This window comes from Acomys minous, assembly GCF_964271855.1.
Source record: "Acomys minous genome assembly, chromosome: 15".
NCBI classification, from domain to species: Eukaryota; Metazoa; Chordata; class Mammalia; order Rodentia; family Muridae; genus Acomys; species Acomys minous.
Window position 1 is genome coordinate 69,801,771 of NC_140497.1, and position 16,853 is coordinate 69,818,623.

At 41.2% G+C, this 16,853-nt stretch overlaps 1 protein-coding gene and 1 long non-coding RNA gene across 2 annotated transcripts; one reads left to right on the top strand and one right to left on the bottom strand.

Moving 5' to 3' along the window:
- Window positions 1-2,738: 2,738 nt before the first annotated feature.
- On the bottom strand, window positions 2,739-15,469 carry LOC311584103 (UDP-glucuronosyltransferase 2B31-like). The gene is made up of 6 exons (XM_084758191.1): window positions 14,692-15,469; window positions 12,651-12,799; window positions 9,145-9,276; window positions 6,198-6,285; window positions 5,457-5,676; window positions 2,739-3,658 (listed from the first exon to the last, which is right to left on the bottom strand). Exons 1-6 carry the CDS (start codon window positions 15,413-15,415, stop codon window positions 3,379-3,381), a joined length of 1,593 nt encoding a protein of 530 aa, XP_084614317.1. The 5' UTR covers window positions 15,416-15,469; the 3' UTR covers window positions 2,739-3,378.
- Window positions 15,470-16,363: 894 nt separating this feature from the next.
- On the top strand, window positions 16,364-16,740 carry LOC311584121. The gene is made up of 3 exons (XR_014774788.1): window positions 16,364-16,447; window positions 16,520-16,583; window positions 16,681-16,740. It is a non-coding gene; the product is annotated as an uncharacterized lncRNA (long non-coding RNA).
- Window positions 16,741-16,853: the final 113 nt, after the last annotated feature.

Consider the following 16,853-nt stretch of genomic DNA (forward strand, 5'->3'; position numbering starts at 1 on the left):
CATACTTAAAGTTAGGGTCTGATTTGTTTTGTATTCCATCCATTTTAATTTATTATTGACAATATCATCTTTTATTTTAGACCTACAATGATTATGTGAGAGAATTTCATTACATGGGACCACCACCTCCTTGGCAAGGAACGGTTTGTATTGCTCTGTTTCTGCATTACTGTATCCATGAAAAGACTTAAAATAACTGGTTAAGATGAAAGAGTTTAGTTAATTTTGTTTATGCTAATAATTACCGGCACAATATAGATAAGTATAAAGCATACCATGGTAGCATTTAGTGTAAGCTCTTCCCTGGGTGTTTACATTTCTTCTCTCATCTTTCTTTAACACGTGGACCCAGTTTCATGATAACAGCTGTTTACCTCACTCATAAAGTTCACTGGCCATTCATTTATTCTTTGGCTTATCAGACAGATATTGAGTAGTTTGCATAAGGAAGTGTGCTTACTTTGCATATATGTTGCTAAATGAATAATTCTGTCTATTTCATATAGTTTAACCTTCAGTCAAATGGTGTCAGTTTAGTAGGGCCATGCAGAAGATACATTGACTAAATTCATGTAACGTTTCTAATTGTACCTGTGTGAAAATTAGTATAAATTTCAAATAAGAGTGAATTGAATCCTGAGTTTTCCTTTTCTGTTTTCAAGGAAATTTGATGTTCTTATGGGATATTCTGAGATGTCCAGACTATCTGGAAACAGATCCCAAGAAGTGAAACTTGGTTGCGGAATCACCTCTGTGCTTCTTGTTTCCCCATTTGATTTTTAAGTGATCCTAGGCCTTAACTTTCCTTTGGATCCACTTGAAGCAAGTTTTACATGATCCTGTACATACAGCTTAAATTTGAAAATTCTTTGAGTCTGAACTAGGAAGATGAACTTGACACTCAAGTAATGTATCTTGTGCCTTTTATTAATTTTATAATGGCACCTTACAATCACACTTAATTATTGGTGTTTCTGTGGGCGTATGCATGACATACACAGATGTAGAAGTCCTAGGGATTGAACTCAGGTCGTCATGCCTGGCAGCTGCTGTTTTTACATGGTGAGCCATCTCAACATATTGACATTTCTTAAAAAGTTTTATTAGTTCTTGGACTTTATTTTGAAGAGAGATGTGAGAGTCACTGACTTTAGAGCCGAGGGCACTACAATTGTATCTTAGCTATGTGTACACTTGTGTTATGACACTTTCTATAGTGTGACTGTCGGCTAGTTGTTTATCCTCTTGCAATCTGGCTTTTCTGTAATTTAGAATTAATATAAATGTGCTCCGTAAAATGCCGAATAAGTATAATATGCTAAGGGATAGTGCTTTGGTTTTAGTAAGCACCCTGTATTTTAATTTCTGCTAGAATTTAAATGATAAAAGTATTGAGAGAGAAACTCATTAGATCTTAGAGTATGCCTTTGCTATGCGTATTTTCACTTTAACAATAAGGCTATTTTGGAAAGGAAAAGTAAAAACTACACTGTTCTGGAACCATGTAGTTGACACATGCTTAGTATTTTCAGAATGATATGGACACTAAGAGGGGATTGTTTTATTTTTATTTAAATTTTTTCTTTTGAGACAGGGTTCCTCTGTATAGTTTTGGCTCTCCTAAAACACAATCCATAGGCCAAACTCACAGAGACCTGCCGGCCTCTGCCACTGGAGTGTTGGGATTAAAGGCATGGCTCACCACCACCCAGCTCTAAGTGTAGATTTTTAAAGGACTACATTAACCTGTGAATTGAAGTTAAGCCTGGTAAATTATGGCAGTGTAACACATAAAGTACAGGAGTTCTTTAAAGATGTGTTTATTTTTGTTTTATGTACATTAGTGTTTTGCCTGCATGTATGTCTGTACACCATGTGCATGCAGGAACCAGGAGAGGGCTTCAGATACTCTGGAATTACAGATGGTGATGAGCCTCCTGTGGGTGCAGGGTATAATATGCAAATCCTCTACAAGAGCAAAAAGTCCCTTTTTCCCCCCATAACCACTATGACTTACTAAAGAAACAACAAGGACTCTGAGACCCTGGTTCACCATCATTACACGTTTAACATAAGCCCAGCACTAGATGCCCTTCAGGTATCTCTGATTGTAACTTATTGCCTCAATCAACAGTAATCCACATTTCACTTTGATCATGAAATGAAAACACAGGAAGGTGTTTGGCCCAAGCCACAGTATTTCTGTGGAGAGCTTGACTCAGGACCTGGGTGGGTGGGTGGGTGGGGGAGCGGGAGGGCAGAGAATGCCTTTCCCCTCTGCCACAACATCTGAACACACATATGTCCAGCAGTGGCTTCACTATAGACATACAGACCACATGCTATTACCCTCACTCTAGCTATGACCATTATGGAGCATACAGTGGTCTCTCAGGACCTTCCAGAAACCCATATGGCAAGATGAGAGAGGTTGGAGGAGTTAATGCCTGAATATGCCACCATAGTGCCCCCTTGACAGGAACCAAATCCTCTTTCTTCAGCCTCAGCCAATCCCACTGCACTAGAAAAGTCACAGTCCCTTTCCATCATGGGAATTAGAATATTAATGAAGTCTGGGAGAAATTGTTCTCCCCAAAGAAGACCCTCCGATACACACACACACACACACACACACACACACACACACACACACACACACAGACACTTATAAAACAAAGACACAGAGGCCATAAATTGGAAAGAGAGTGAGGTGGGGTACTTGGGAAGGGTTGGAGAGATGAAAGGAAAAATGATAAATTTTAATTAAAAACTTATAACACACCCACAAACACATATACGTTAGAGGTAAGGAGTTGTTTCATGTAGAACTTAGAAAATAACCCTTCAGTATTTATTATCCAATGAGGGCTAGCCTGCACTGGTATGAAATCATTATGTGGTCAGTTCTAATAGGCATCAAAACCTAAGTTGCTGTTAACCACTGAGCCATCTCTCTAGCATCAAAGAAGTATTTATTGTTTGTTTGTTTTTTGCTTTTTCAAGATGGTGTTTCTCTGTGTCAACCTGGTTCTCCTTACCTCACTTTGTAGACCAGGCTGGCCTCGACCTCACAGAGATCTACCTGCCCCTGCCTCCCTGAGCGCTGGGGCTACAGGTATGTGCCACTGCATCTGGCAGCACAGAAGAAGTTTTAAAAGAACCACTAATATCGTCTGATCTTCAGTGCTTTCTAGGTCTTTGAACTGTGGCCAAAAATATTTCTAACTTATCATTGAGTATTACAATTCTGAAAGCGATACTGTGATTTAGTGAGGCAAGGAGAGGAAAGGTTGTCACAGGATAAAGGGTCCTGCCATCCTGGCCTCCCTTGAAGCAATGGCCTAGAGGTGGTCCATCTGTTATTCCTCTGAAGTGCAGCTACTGCCTTTTCTTCTTCCTTCCAGCTTTGGTAACCTTCTGGCAACCAAAGAGACAGCACTTTGTGATGAGGAACAGTACAGTCACCACGCAGGCCAGCAGGAACCCGATCACATCCAGAGAATGGTACTGGACCCAGCTGAGGTTATGGGCTGCAACACGAAGATGCTTGGCTCCTTTGTGGCGCATGACAAACTCTATCCAGAAGACGGCTCGGTCCAGGGGCTTCACGGGCTGTTCGTGGTGAATTCTGGATAGCCGCATGGCATTTTCCTTGTAGCTAAAGACAACAACATTGAGAACTATTAGTTTACTTTCTGCATCAAGCCCATGGACTATTCAAGGAAAACGTCATGAGACTCAATAGATTGAGTAGGAGAATGGCAGGTGTTTCTATTTGGGCATGTTTGGAAGATTCCCTGGAGGTTGGCATTATCTGAGAGGGATTCTACCCAAAAGTGGAAGGAAAAGTCATTTGGGGAAGTAAATCTTTCCAGCAGAGCAAACCTATGTAAGGTGCTCCAAGCTCTGCATGGGAGGTGGTTCAATGTAATTTGAAGATGATCACATTGATTCCCTTGAGAAGAAATGCTGTCAACATCCTTTGAAATCTCAATAAAAACAGTATTGATGATTAAAAATGGGTAACTATAAGAAAGGGACATATTTTCCAAAGATGACATAAGGTTGAGATGTAGGTCACTGATAATCCAGCTAGGATGCTCAATGGCCTGAAATCAACCCATAGTGCTAAGCACAGTAATGACAAGGATGCAGAGGACGCAGAATTTTCAACTTTAAAAAATGTATCTGTTCTCTTGTGTTTGTGTGTGGCACTGGAGAAGTGTCATGCCCCATGTGTCATGTGTGGAGGTCAGAGGAAAATGTATTGAGGTCAATTCTCTGTTTCACAATGAAGTTTCTGGGGGATTAAATCAGGATTTCAGGCTATTCAGTTGCACCAGGGTATGGAATTGTTACTAACATAAGTGAGTGGGAGTACAACTTAGTCCAGCAACTCCATAAAGAGTATGGATTTAAGGGACATATTGAAATCAGAATTTCCCCAGAGTTTAGCTTTCCTACTATTAGGAATCTGCCTAAAGAAATAGTAAACACCATAATTACAAAGACAACTTAATGTCCATGGTCTTTGCAGTCCTAGTCCTGATAGGTAAGGAGAGGAATTGATGAGAGACCCATTGTTGGTTGATGCATATGAAAAATGTGGTCTGAAAACATAGTTGAATATTATTCAACCATTATGCAGAATGCAATCCTGTTTTTACAACAACAAGGGTAAAACTGGTGGGTATTCTACTAAATCATATAAACCAGGGCCAAAAGGCAAACACTGCCCATTCTCACTACTGTGTGGACCTAGAAGCGGTGATTTCATAGAAGTATAAGTAGACCATTGGTAACTAGCATGTAGGAAGGGAGACAGTGTGTGGGGACAGAGGGGTCAGCTAATATATACATGCTGACCTGGGATAGCAGAATAGTAGGGTATTGAAAGTCAGTGACTGAATTAGAATTTCGTGTCCTATTGTAACTTATGGATCATAGTAGGTTTTTTTCCAGTATTGATAATAATGAAATTACAAATGTCTAAGAAGCTAGAAATGTTAAATCTTCATATTTGGTAATTACATATTTTATATATCTCTATATATGCATTTTATGCATAATTATTTTAATTTGGGCAATGATTGAGGATTACTGAAACAAAGTATAGAGTTCCAGATGTTTTAGTCATTGAATTGAAACAACTGACCTATTTTTAGCTTGATTGTGCTGTGATGAACTTGACCTTATTTGTAGAAATTGTGTCCTTTCATTTAGCAAGGGAAAATGGTTTCCAGCGTCAAAATATCCTAAACAAACTTCTTCTACAGTGAGTTTATAGGGTGGTTACAGTCTTAACTGACAGTTAAAGCATACTCCATGGTGTTTAAATAAGTTTTATGTTTATTGCTGTTGCTTTCACAATTAGGCTAAAGATCAGATGAATGCTACTGTTGGCTTAGATAGGACCTATCTTGTCTAGTAACCATGTGAAGAAACTGTGTACTCACGAAGGGTCATTGGTGACAGTCTTCAGTGCAGTGAACAAGTCTGTACTGGACATTGTGAGAAAGTCCAGTCTAACAGCTGCTCCTTTGGTCTTCATACGAACAATATTATCATACTGGTCCCCAAACAGAGGAATGCCAACCACAGGGACCCCATGGTTGATTGCCTCATAGATGCCATTGGTGCCACCATGAGTTATAAAAGCTCTGGTTTTTGGATGACCTAGGAAAGCAGGAAATTAAGACAATGTATTAATCATAAGTCTAATTCAGGCACAAAACAGTGAACTGTTCTCTAGATAACATTATATGTCCGTGACACTGCATTTCTCCTCTCAAGTCTTAGAGCAAGGAGCACTGCAAGCACACAGAGCATTAAGAGAAGACCACATAGAGGAGGTGGAGTGTGGCAGTAGAAGGATTGTGTGCAATGGAAAAAGTGGGCAGGGCTTCACCCAAGTGGAGCAATCATCATGGGCAAGCACAGACTGTGGTTCAGGTGGATATGTTCTAAAGGAACAGTGAGGTCATCACTGCTGCCCTGCTTGTGATAGGTTGGCTCCAAGCAGCAGAGATTAAACATGGATTCTGGCCATCTGGAATGAAAATGTACAGAATAGTCCCACCAGTTCCTTATTCATGTTCCTCAGGTCTAGATCGCAGCCATCATCACTACCTTAGTGTTGACACTGACCTTCCTGACAGCCATTCCTCATGCCGCCTGCGTATCCTGGTGCTGCTTACCTAGAAGGTCATTCTGGGGGATCCATTTGTACAGACGTGTGTTGGATCCCAAGATGTCTGGCTTCTTGCCTTCGAATCTCCAAAGAACCTGTGGAGATAAAGCTATCCTCTCATTCCTTTGGTCAAACATCAAGACAGTCACACTAGAGTTCTGTAGAGATTAAGAAGTAATTCCTCAATTTATAATGGATAAAGAAACTGTGGTACATCTACACAATGCAATACTATCCAATTATCAAAAACAAAGTCATCATTAAATATGCAGGCAAATGGATGGAGCTGGAAAAGATCATATTGAGTGATGTAACCAGACCCAGAAGGATGTACAAGGTAAATATTCACTTATCAGGGCATGTTAGCCATATAATACAGGATAACCATATTATAATCCACAGACGTAAGGAAGCTAAGTAACAAGGAGGACCCTAGGGAGGTAGCTTAATTCTCCTTCAGAAGGGCAAGTAGAGTAGAGAGTGAAGCAGCTGAAGAGAGGAAGCATGAGGGGAACCTACTGCAGGTATCCAATGAAACTCTCCACACAGAAAAGGATCAAAGCAGATGCTGAGTTTCACAGCTAAACTTTTGGCAGAGCACAGTGAGTCCTATGGATGAGTTGGGGGATAGAAGGTCCTGGAGGGCACAGGAGCTCTATAAGAAAACCAACAGAGTCAACAAATCTGGGCCCATGGGGGCTGATGAAGACTGATGCTTTAAACTCGGATTATGCATGGAGAGTTCCTAGCCCCTTCAACTCAGATGTAGTCCGTATGCATGTCAGACTTCATATGGGTCTTCTAGTAAAGGGACCAGGGGCTGTCCCTGCCATAGACTCTGTTGCCTGCACTTTCATCACTTCCTCTTGGTGAGGTGCCTTACCACAGCGCAGAGGAAGAGGGCACAGGCAGTCCTGATGAGACTTGATGGGCTGGAGTCAGTTGGTAGAGGAGAAGAGCTCCCTCTCACTGAGGGCTAGGGGAAAGGAACAAGGGTGGAGGAGCAGGGGAGGGTGGGATTGCATTGGGAGGAGATGAGAAAGGGAGCTACCTTTGGGATGTAAAGTGAATAATCGTTTTTATAGTTTATTTATTAGAATTTATTCAGATTACATCCAGATTGCTATCCTCTCACTTTTATCTTCCCTTTCCCCCTTCCTCTTTCACTCTTATCCCTTCCTCTAGACCTCTGACAGAAGGGGACCTCCTCCCCAACCTCATGACCGCAGCCTATCAGGTCTCATCCAGATAGCCTGCTAAATTAAATCTGAAATAAAAAGAAAGGAAGGATGAAGACATCGTCCTCCTGTCTAATAGGCAGGCAAGAGGAGAGATGATGGGAACCGGGAAGGATGTCTGCAGTAAGGATGCCAACACTGCTCACACTTACACATTGATCCTTGTTCTTACCCATGTTCCCACCTGCCACATTTAATCAACAGCAACTCAGGCCACGTTAGATCCAGCAAGGCCAAGCAGAAGAGTTCAGAAATGTGTGATTACAATTCAAGTTCAACCCTCCCACAGAGTTACTAATGTGTACCTTGATTTCGTTTTTTCCTATATACTTATAGCAATGTTTATTTTTCAAATTCGGTATAACTATTCGCCAGTGGTATTTGAGGTAGTTCACTTATAATCATGTTTACCATAAGATATTTTGTTGGTTTAGTCCCTTGTAGTGTGACATTGTCTAAGCCCATGGTCCCTTCAAGAGCAAGTCCCCAAGATCCTCCCCATTTCAACGTTATCGGGCTCAGTCCTGCAGGTGGATTTGGGGCTGAGGAAACCTGCTCTACAAAGGTTTTAGACTAGCAGAGGAAATATACTTGCATAAACCCATTTTCAATATAGACAATCACATTAGGCCAATATTACAAGTGAACATGATACTAAGATACAAACCCCATTTAAAAACTTACATATTCTTTCTCTTTTCTATTTTTTGACTTGTATTGAAAAGAGATATTTCATGCCATATATTCTGTGTGTCGTTACCTCTCCAGACCTTGATCCTCTCTCCTCCTTCCAAACCCACATCCTTCCTTTCTCTCTCTCTCCTTAGACCACAAGCAAGCATCCAAATAATAGTTATAAAGTAATATAGATAAAATAGAAACAAATAATCCAGGAAAGCACAAATACCATTTTTAAACAAGTAATTATTTTTATTTTTCTGTGTGTGGTGTGCTTGTGTGTGTGTGTGTGCCTGTGTATGTGAGTATGTGTATGTGTATGTTTGAAAATGTGGGTGTATATGCACACGTGTGTATTTGTTTGTGGATGTGGAATGATGGTATGTGTACGTGTGCATCTGTGTGTATCTATGTGAGTATATGTATATATGAGTATGTGTGTGTGGTGTATGAGTGTGTGTGTATATGTGTGCATGTGCGTATATGTGTGTGTGGTGTGTATGTGTGTGTATGTACGTATGTATGGGAAGTATTCGTCTCAACTGATGCCAGGAGTACTTTGGATCCCATGTCATGAAGTCACAGGCAATTCATGAGCTGCCAGCCTCAGAGACTCAGAACTAAGTTCATGTCTTCTGGGTGAAGAACACATGTCTACAAGACAAGCCAGCTCTGCCAACTGCCAATTATGAGTGCTTGTTTATTGTTACTGGGCCAATGTAATTACTGGTTACAATTTAATAGTAATCCGATTACACTGTTGTGAGTCCAGAGTCCTCAGTTATCCTCCAAAGAAATAGACAGAGGGACACTGCAGATTTTTGGATCTGCCTATAATACCTCCCCAATAGGAAGTTCACACCTGCTATGTGTTTTCTTTCCGGACACAATGTTAAAAATCAAGTTGTTAATAAAAAGCCTCATCTACTATTTGACATCTGTCCCTGGTAGCTTTGTGTCACCAAGCTTCTGCAATCAGACCTAGAGCAGCGCGTGACCATCTCTGTGAGGACGCATCAGCAGGACACTGTATCTCACCTTCTCTGGGATCTGGGCCAGGCCTGCTGCAATCACATTGGCCCTTTCTTCTGTTAGGTTACCCACCATAGAGCCCAGGGAAAACACCACAACACCATGTTCTCCGGAAGACTGGACGAAGTCTTCTATTTCCTGTTAGTGAAGTATCAGAGCATCACAAAGAGCAGCAGCAGTAAACATCCTGCATATGAACTGATGCCAACATCCAGGTGAAGGAACTGAGCACTGCTGTAAATGAGCAGAACAGTGGGTGAGTTGAGACTGTTCACACCCACATATAGGATGGACCGTTGGAACCTGTTGTACATGGCTTACAGTTCTCAAGTCATACAAACAGCCCCATGTTGTTTTCATCTTGAAACCAAGATGTGTGGAAATTAAATCCAAATTTCTCCTTCTCCTTCCCCCGTCCTTTAGGTACCAAATATCTGCTTTCTGTTTCTATTATTTTGACCAGTCTAGGTAGTTTACATAAGATATTCTTCTTATTTTACTTCTTGCTTGTTTGCTGGCTCAGTTTCCCTAGTGTGCTGCTTTAGAGGTCATTCCCTGCTTGTCTATCACGTAGGGTTTCAGGTTTAAGGACAATTCCTCAAATTTGCACACAATATATTTTCCTCTATAATTCTATTGACATATATGTTACAGCCCCTTTTCTTAGTTACTGTTCTGCATGGGAGAAGACAACATAATTAAGGTAACCTGTAAATCAACATATGTAATTTGGGATTGATTACCATTTTTGGGGGTTAGTTTACTAACATATTTTTGGGTAGCACTGTGGCAGGCAGGCTGCATGGTACTGGATTAGGATCCCAGGGCTCAAGCTAATACATACAGTTTCTTAAGGGATGCAATGGTCCTAACGTTAACCTACATTGTCATCAGTTGCAACTCAATGGAACTCTTATTTTTAGAAATAAATAGACTGCTGTTTAATAAAATTTAAATCCTTAACTGCGTGGCTCAGAAGCCTCAGTTCTTGTGACAGACTGTTACTTTTCTACCTTCATTTTTTATCTTAATGCAAAGACACAGAAATAGCACTTTAGGACCCTGCGTAAAAAGTTTTATTTTAAGTGGTCCCTGGGTATGTCCTCATTCATAGCACACTGTCAGGCACTGCCACGAATTTGTCACTGCCCAATCTCACTGTCTTATCTGTTGTCAAGGAGCTGAAGGAAAGGTGAGGGGAAACTCATTACTACTGAAAAAGACAGCACAAGGAAGCCCTAATTCTGTTTTCAACATAAGTTAACAATATCCCTAAGTCCATTATCTCTTCTCTCTTACACCTACTAGCTTGTTCAAATCTCTCATATTTTTTCTCTTCAGGAGCCGCACAGAGAGATCATCAAGGTTGGTGGATCTGCATTCAAGGGGTCCCACACAAAAGGAAGCACCAACTAAGCACAATGCATACAAAGAACCTAGACCCCCTTTTCAGACATAGCCAATGACAGCTCACTCTTCACAGTGGGGAGGAAGGAGGGAGCAGGGACTGCCTCTGGCATGAACTCTGGTGCCTGCAATTGAATCACTTCCCCTCAGCTGGGTGGCCCCATGGGCACATAGAGAAAGGGGATGCAAGCTATCAGCATGAGACCTGATAGGCTGTGGTCAGCTGGTAGGGGAAAAATGACCCCCACACCCCAGAAGCCTAGGGGAGGAGAAAAAGGCAGGAGAGAAAGGATGGTTGGGGGAACAGGGAGATAAAAGTGAGGGGATAACAATGGGCATGTAATATTGATAAATTATATTAAAATGATTAATTACCAAAAGTATCTTGCTTTCTTTCTTCCTCTCTCTCCCTATCTCTCTGCCTCGCTCTCTCTCTTTGGGGTACCCCTGCTCCTCCTTTCCTTTTTTTCCCATGCTCATTTAATAAACTCCTTATCTAATACAGAAAACTCTTACTTTGGGAGATCTAAGCAGAGAATAGTACTACGTATCTATCCTCATTTTACCAACTTCAATAACTCATTCATTTAATAACTCAGCCATAGAATTCTGTATGTTGTGTGCCAGTCACTAGAGCGTGGGAAACCTATCAGTAGTCATAGCCTTAAAGGAATTGACTCATATTCCTTTAGAAGCCATCACTGTAAGTTGGATGGGTCCTTGAGCCCCCACCCACTCCATGCAAGCATGCTGGCTAACACAGTCTCGTGCAGCTCTTCTGAAGGCAGCCACAGGCGATGATGGAGTTCACTAGTGCTGGGTCCCTGTCATGTCCAGAGAGCAATGCTTCCTCTGATCTTCCCCATCCTATTCCCCTTAAAGTGTGTCTACTTCCTCCTACACCTTGTCTCTGACCCTTGGGGGAGACATTGATATCGATATCAAAGTAGAGGACTTGACAGTCTCTTATTCTCAGTCCTTGACGGACTGAGTTTCTGGGCTGTCTACTGCACATTACATCAAAACCTTCTCAGAGGAGGCGTGAGAAGCGAGCTGATGTACGTAGGGAGATATTAACTAAGAAGGCACCCTGCTAGTGCCCCCATTAAACAAAGTAATAGGAGCTGGTTCATTACTGAGGCCCTCAGGCTCGCCAAGCACATGTTCATGTCCAGATATATAACACCGGACATGGCTTTCCTCCTGTGTGGGGGCCTTAAATTTCAGCCCCTATCAGTTGGTTCCCCATGACACTCACACTGCCGTTGTACTCATGGACAAATCTTGCCACGCCAGTCCTTGTAGCTCACTGGGTTGATATCAGGGGAAGGCAGTTGATGAAGTTTTTCACCGCAGCCTATGCAGCACATTCCATTGCTACGAGAATTAGAAGCAGGAGGAGGTGACCTAGTCAGTGCCACTTGATGTCTTTCTTTCTTATGATCAAAATGTGTCATGTCCTTGGCATCAGAGTCCTACTATGAAAGCATAGTGGGTAGTAGGGGCAATGAAAACACCCACCATTGTTTAGTAGTCTGGACCCTTCTGTCCAACACCCCCAGGGGCTGCATTCTGTACCTTGAATTAAGTTCCTTTCTTCTCTGAGAGAGTCTAATCCCTTATATAGGATAAGCAAACTGTGTCCCTTATCTTGCTCCATACTTCCTCTTTACTTTTACTGCCAGGCAACTTGCCCTTTCCTCCTTGTTAACAGTGCCGTGGTCCTGTTATTCCCTTACAGTGAGTCATTAAGAGTAGAACTGCTGGTGATTCTGGGTGAGCCTGTGCACCCTTTGTGTCTCTGTACACTCAGTACATCCTGTGGGATGTACCTGTCATACTATCTGTATTCCGGTGTGAATCACTAAAGATTTCTCCATGTTGTGTTGTAGTCTAACTATGCCAGCCCTTAGCCCCACAGGTTTGCATAAAAGAAATGGAGACTTTTGTGATGGAATAGATTCAGGAGTTTCCACTGGCTGGTCGCTATACTGGTGCTCCTATGCCTCTCTGAGTTGGACAGAAACATCCTGAAAGAATAAAATATGATCACTCTTGTTGAATATTCAATGCAAACAGAAGCAAGCAAACATGAGTATATTTACCCTAGGCAGGGGCTTGGCAGGTCTGCAGTGGAGTCCACCAACAAAATCAAAATTTGGCAAGACAGGATGAGGAAATTCCAAATCCCAATAGGTTCGAATGAGCCATATATCTGCCTTCCCCATAGTCTCTGCAAGTGTTGTGGGTCTTCCTAGGAGGAATCAGAAGAGTGAAGGTATAAGATGTGACACAGTGTCAGATGAAGATGAGTATGCCAGGTAACCTTCTGGAAGCACTCTTGATAATGCAGAAAACGATGTTGACATGTGTAAGCGTGGGGTATGAAAAATAGTTTGTGTGTGTGTTTGTGTGTGTGTGTGTGTGTGTGTTTGTGTTGTGTACATGCACACGTAATGTTTGATATGATTTTATAACATATATGTTGCACATACTTAGGCTTAGAGATATATAACATCACTGTGTGAGTGGCTTTGAGAAGACCCCATATCTGTAACTCACTCTGGCTTGGTAATTATGTATGTGACATTGAAATACAATTAAATGCTATTATCTATGAACAGTGCCCCTCACACTAAGGAAACCACCTTTCCCTGGGCTTATCCATCTCCATTGCAATATTCAGCAGCTTGAAACTTGATGTGTATTCCTCTAAGTGAAGTGGGAATTTGTGTGCTGTCTTCTTTTGTTTTGAGATAGTTGGATGGAGCTCAGGCTGGTCCCTAAGTTGCTACATAGCCAAATTGACTATGAACTTTAGAATATCTTCCTCCTCATCTCAACTGCAGGGATGGCAGGTGCGTGCAGCCTTGGCCAGTGTAAAGATCTGTGGAGGGTCTGTTTCAGGATTTTAGTTTGAGACAGGGTTTTACTATAAAACCCAGGGTGACCTGGAAGAGAATTTGTGAGGATTCCTGAGCTCTTTGTCCTGGTACTGCTCGTAAACCATGACAGACTGTACAGTAATTAGGTATGTCTAAGTTTGTTTCCAGATAATAAAAAATGAAAAGTCTAAAACTCTGTGACTAAAATTCCCATGCTCATATTTCAGCGTTGTTTGATTTAAAAGGCACTCTTTCAAGTGTGTTTTTGTGTGTGTGTGTGTGTGTGTGTGTGTGTGTGTGTGTGTGTGTGTGTGTAGAGGGCATAGGTCAGAGGACAGTTTGTAGGAAGGCATTTTGTCCTACCACTCCTTAGGTCCTCTGAATGGAGGAAAGGTGTTCAGGTTCTTGGCTGCATGTAGCTTTATCTGGAGCCATTCTCTGGAACCATTAGAAGTTTAAAGAAGAGTTTTAAACACTCAGTGAGGGAATATTGGTTTTCTAAAATTTGGCATTCACAAACTTGGGTTGTCGAGGATAGAGAGAATGAACTCACAACTATGAACAAATTCATTATATAAAGACAGAAAATATTTCAAAATTTAAATAAAACAATGAGCGTAAATTGGTATTTTCCCCAGGCTCGATAGGTAGTTGTGCTAGCAATATGTGTTACTCCTTAGTCCTCAGTATGCATGTCTGTCAGTAAATAAGATATTCTGTAACTGTAAAACAAGCATTGTGGTGTCATCTGGACAGGTCAATGGGGTGAAGCCCTGGCTTTGCAATGGTGCAAACATACTTCCATTCTCAGCTTTTGTGTAGGAAGGCAAAGAAAGAAGAGGCTACACACTTTGTCCTCTGCCTTCCAGAGTTGTGCAGTGACACAGCATTCCAATCAATATTCTGATTGATAACGACAACAACAGCAGCTTCAGCAACAACAATGATAAAAACCACCCAGGAAAAGTGTTTTAAAGAAGTGAAATAAAATAAGTAGTAAATGGCTATGTTTTTGGGTAGAGAAACCCACATATATTTCTAGGTGAACATGTGCCTTTGTGAAGTGTCCTGTGCAAGTCAGAGACAAGTCTTTCAAATTTGCCATTGGAACAGAAACTCTTTTACAATACTTTGCATTTGACAGGTAATCTCACAGGTTTCTCACCATTTTACTTATGAGTGGGCTACCCTGTTCTTTCAAGGTCACCTTCAATGACACAGCCAATTGAGAGCGCTGTACTTAAAGGGACACAGCACTTACCTAAGACTTCACTGTAAAGCTCATTCCACTTCTTCTCATTAAATGCCTGGAACCAAAAGTCAAAAGAAAGCATGTAGATGACACTGTGCACTCTCTCTATGAATGTCATTCTGTCACTCAGTCCTGACATAGCAGCAGGCACATAGGATGGAGGCAGCGGGAGTCCTCCACTGTACTTTTCATAAGTATTTCCAGGAAAGAAGCGAAGACTGTAAACCAAGGGTATCTGAAGAATCTCAGCCAGCAAGTCACCACAGGGGACGAAGGGGTCTGCTACCATGACATCAAAGCTTGATTTCTGTAGTCTTGTCATGAGGTCCTTGTTAAACACAGCATCTCTGCAGAGACTCTCACAGTAATCTGATTGTCTCAAATACAATTCTTGCAACATTAAAAAGTATGCCCAAAATGATTGCTTTGGCAACTCATAAATGAGCTTGCTGAAGGCTTCCACAAAAAGTTCCTCCAAGTCACCCATGGAATAAGATGAAGGATATGTCTCAAACTCAATAGCAGATGTGTTGTCAACTTCATAAGAAAAGAAAACTGACGGTCTCAGAACAGTCACCTCATGTCCCTTCTTCACAAGCTCATCTAGGATTGCCCTTAAGTTGAGCCAATGGCTGAACTCCATTGGCCACACCAGCACCTTCCCACTGTTGGCAGCTCCAAAGAAGCCACTCAGCTGTAGCAGGAGCAGGGCTGCTGTCATTTTCACAGACATCTTGGTTACATTCAGAGCTTCCTTTCAAATGCCAGGTCACTCAGTTCTTGCAGCTAGAGAGAGAGAGAGAGAGAGTAATACTCAATTAGTTAATGTATAATTTGGCCCTTGAAAGCAAATACACACAGGATAGTCACAGCCTCTGAATGGCAAGTGCCAAAACCAAGAGGCAGATGTGGTGGTGGGAAGTGATTCCTGATTCTGTGTCCTTGAATATATTAGGTACTTGGAGAACCCTGGAGAATAAGTGCTCTCTCACTCTCTCCCCTAATGTGGCTTCCCTGATAAAGAACCTCAAGTAAAGACATAAGCGTCTCATTACATTTTCCTTTTAGTTTTCAGTTCAATGTACTTTCCTGGAGTACATCAGTGATTTGCCACACTATTTAATGATTTCAGGTATATGATTCATCCAAGTGTAAATTTTCAGCAGGTGTGTTCATAAGGATTATAACGGGGCATATTTTAATTACAATCACGGACACACCTGTAAAACTCTAGAAATTGGTTTTGGTTAGCATTATAACTCTAGTGTTTTAAAACAAAATGGGTTTTTAGAAGTACCTTTTCCCCAGGAACAGGGCCAGACATTTTTATTATAGTTGTTTGTTGTATTCTTAAACGAAGGCAGATATGGAGTAAACACCTGTTTTGTTACTTGATTCTTGGAGTACACATATGCTCATTTTTGCAGCTTTGACAGTTTTTTGTCCATTTGAGTTTTCATGTTTTAAAACTTAGCTGTAAGTTCTCAAGATGAAAGGTAAATATTATTTAAAGCCATTCTGCTTCAGTGTCCTCAAGTTGCACTCAAGTTGATCTTCTGCCCAAAGCTCACATGATACATGGAAAAGCCTCTGTAGAAGTTGATGGATAACATCCTTTAAAGTATGTTCTTCAAGGGAAGAATGAAAACAAGGGTAAGGAAGGTTTAATTATAATGGCACAGTGAAAACATAGAATTTGATTTACTAAAATGCTTGATGTTTGAACAGGGTATTTAAAGGATCCTCGATATCAGGAAGTTGACAGGTAAGTTGGGTTCACTCTTGCTTAGCTTTGAATTGCATTCTTGGAGCTAGTTTATATATGACCTGAATTTAGTTTCACAAATCTTATTCCCAACAGACGATTTTCAGGAGTTTGCCGAGATGTATTTTTAAATGGGGTAAGCAATAAATTTTACATACTTAAAATTAGGGTCTGATTTGTTTTGTATGCCATCCATTTTAATTTATTATTGACAATATCATCTTTTATTTTAGTCCTACAATGATTATGTGAGAGAATTTCATTACATGGGACCACCACCTCCTTGGCAAGGAACGGTTTGTATTGCTCTGTTTCTGCATTACTGTATCCATGAAAAGACTTAAAATAATTGGTTAAGATGAAAGAGTTTAGGTAATTTTGTTTATGCTAATAATTACGGGCATAA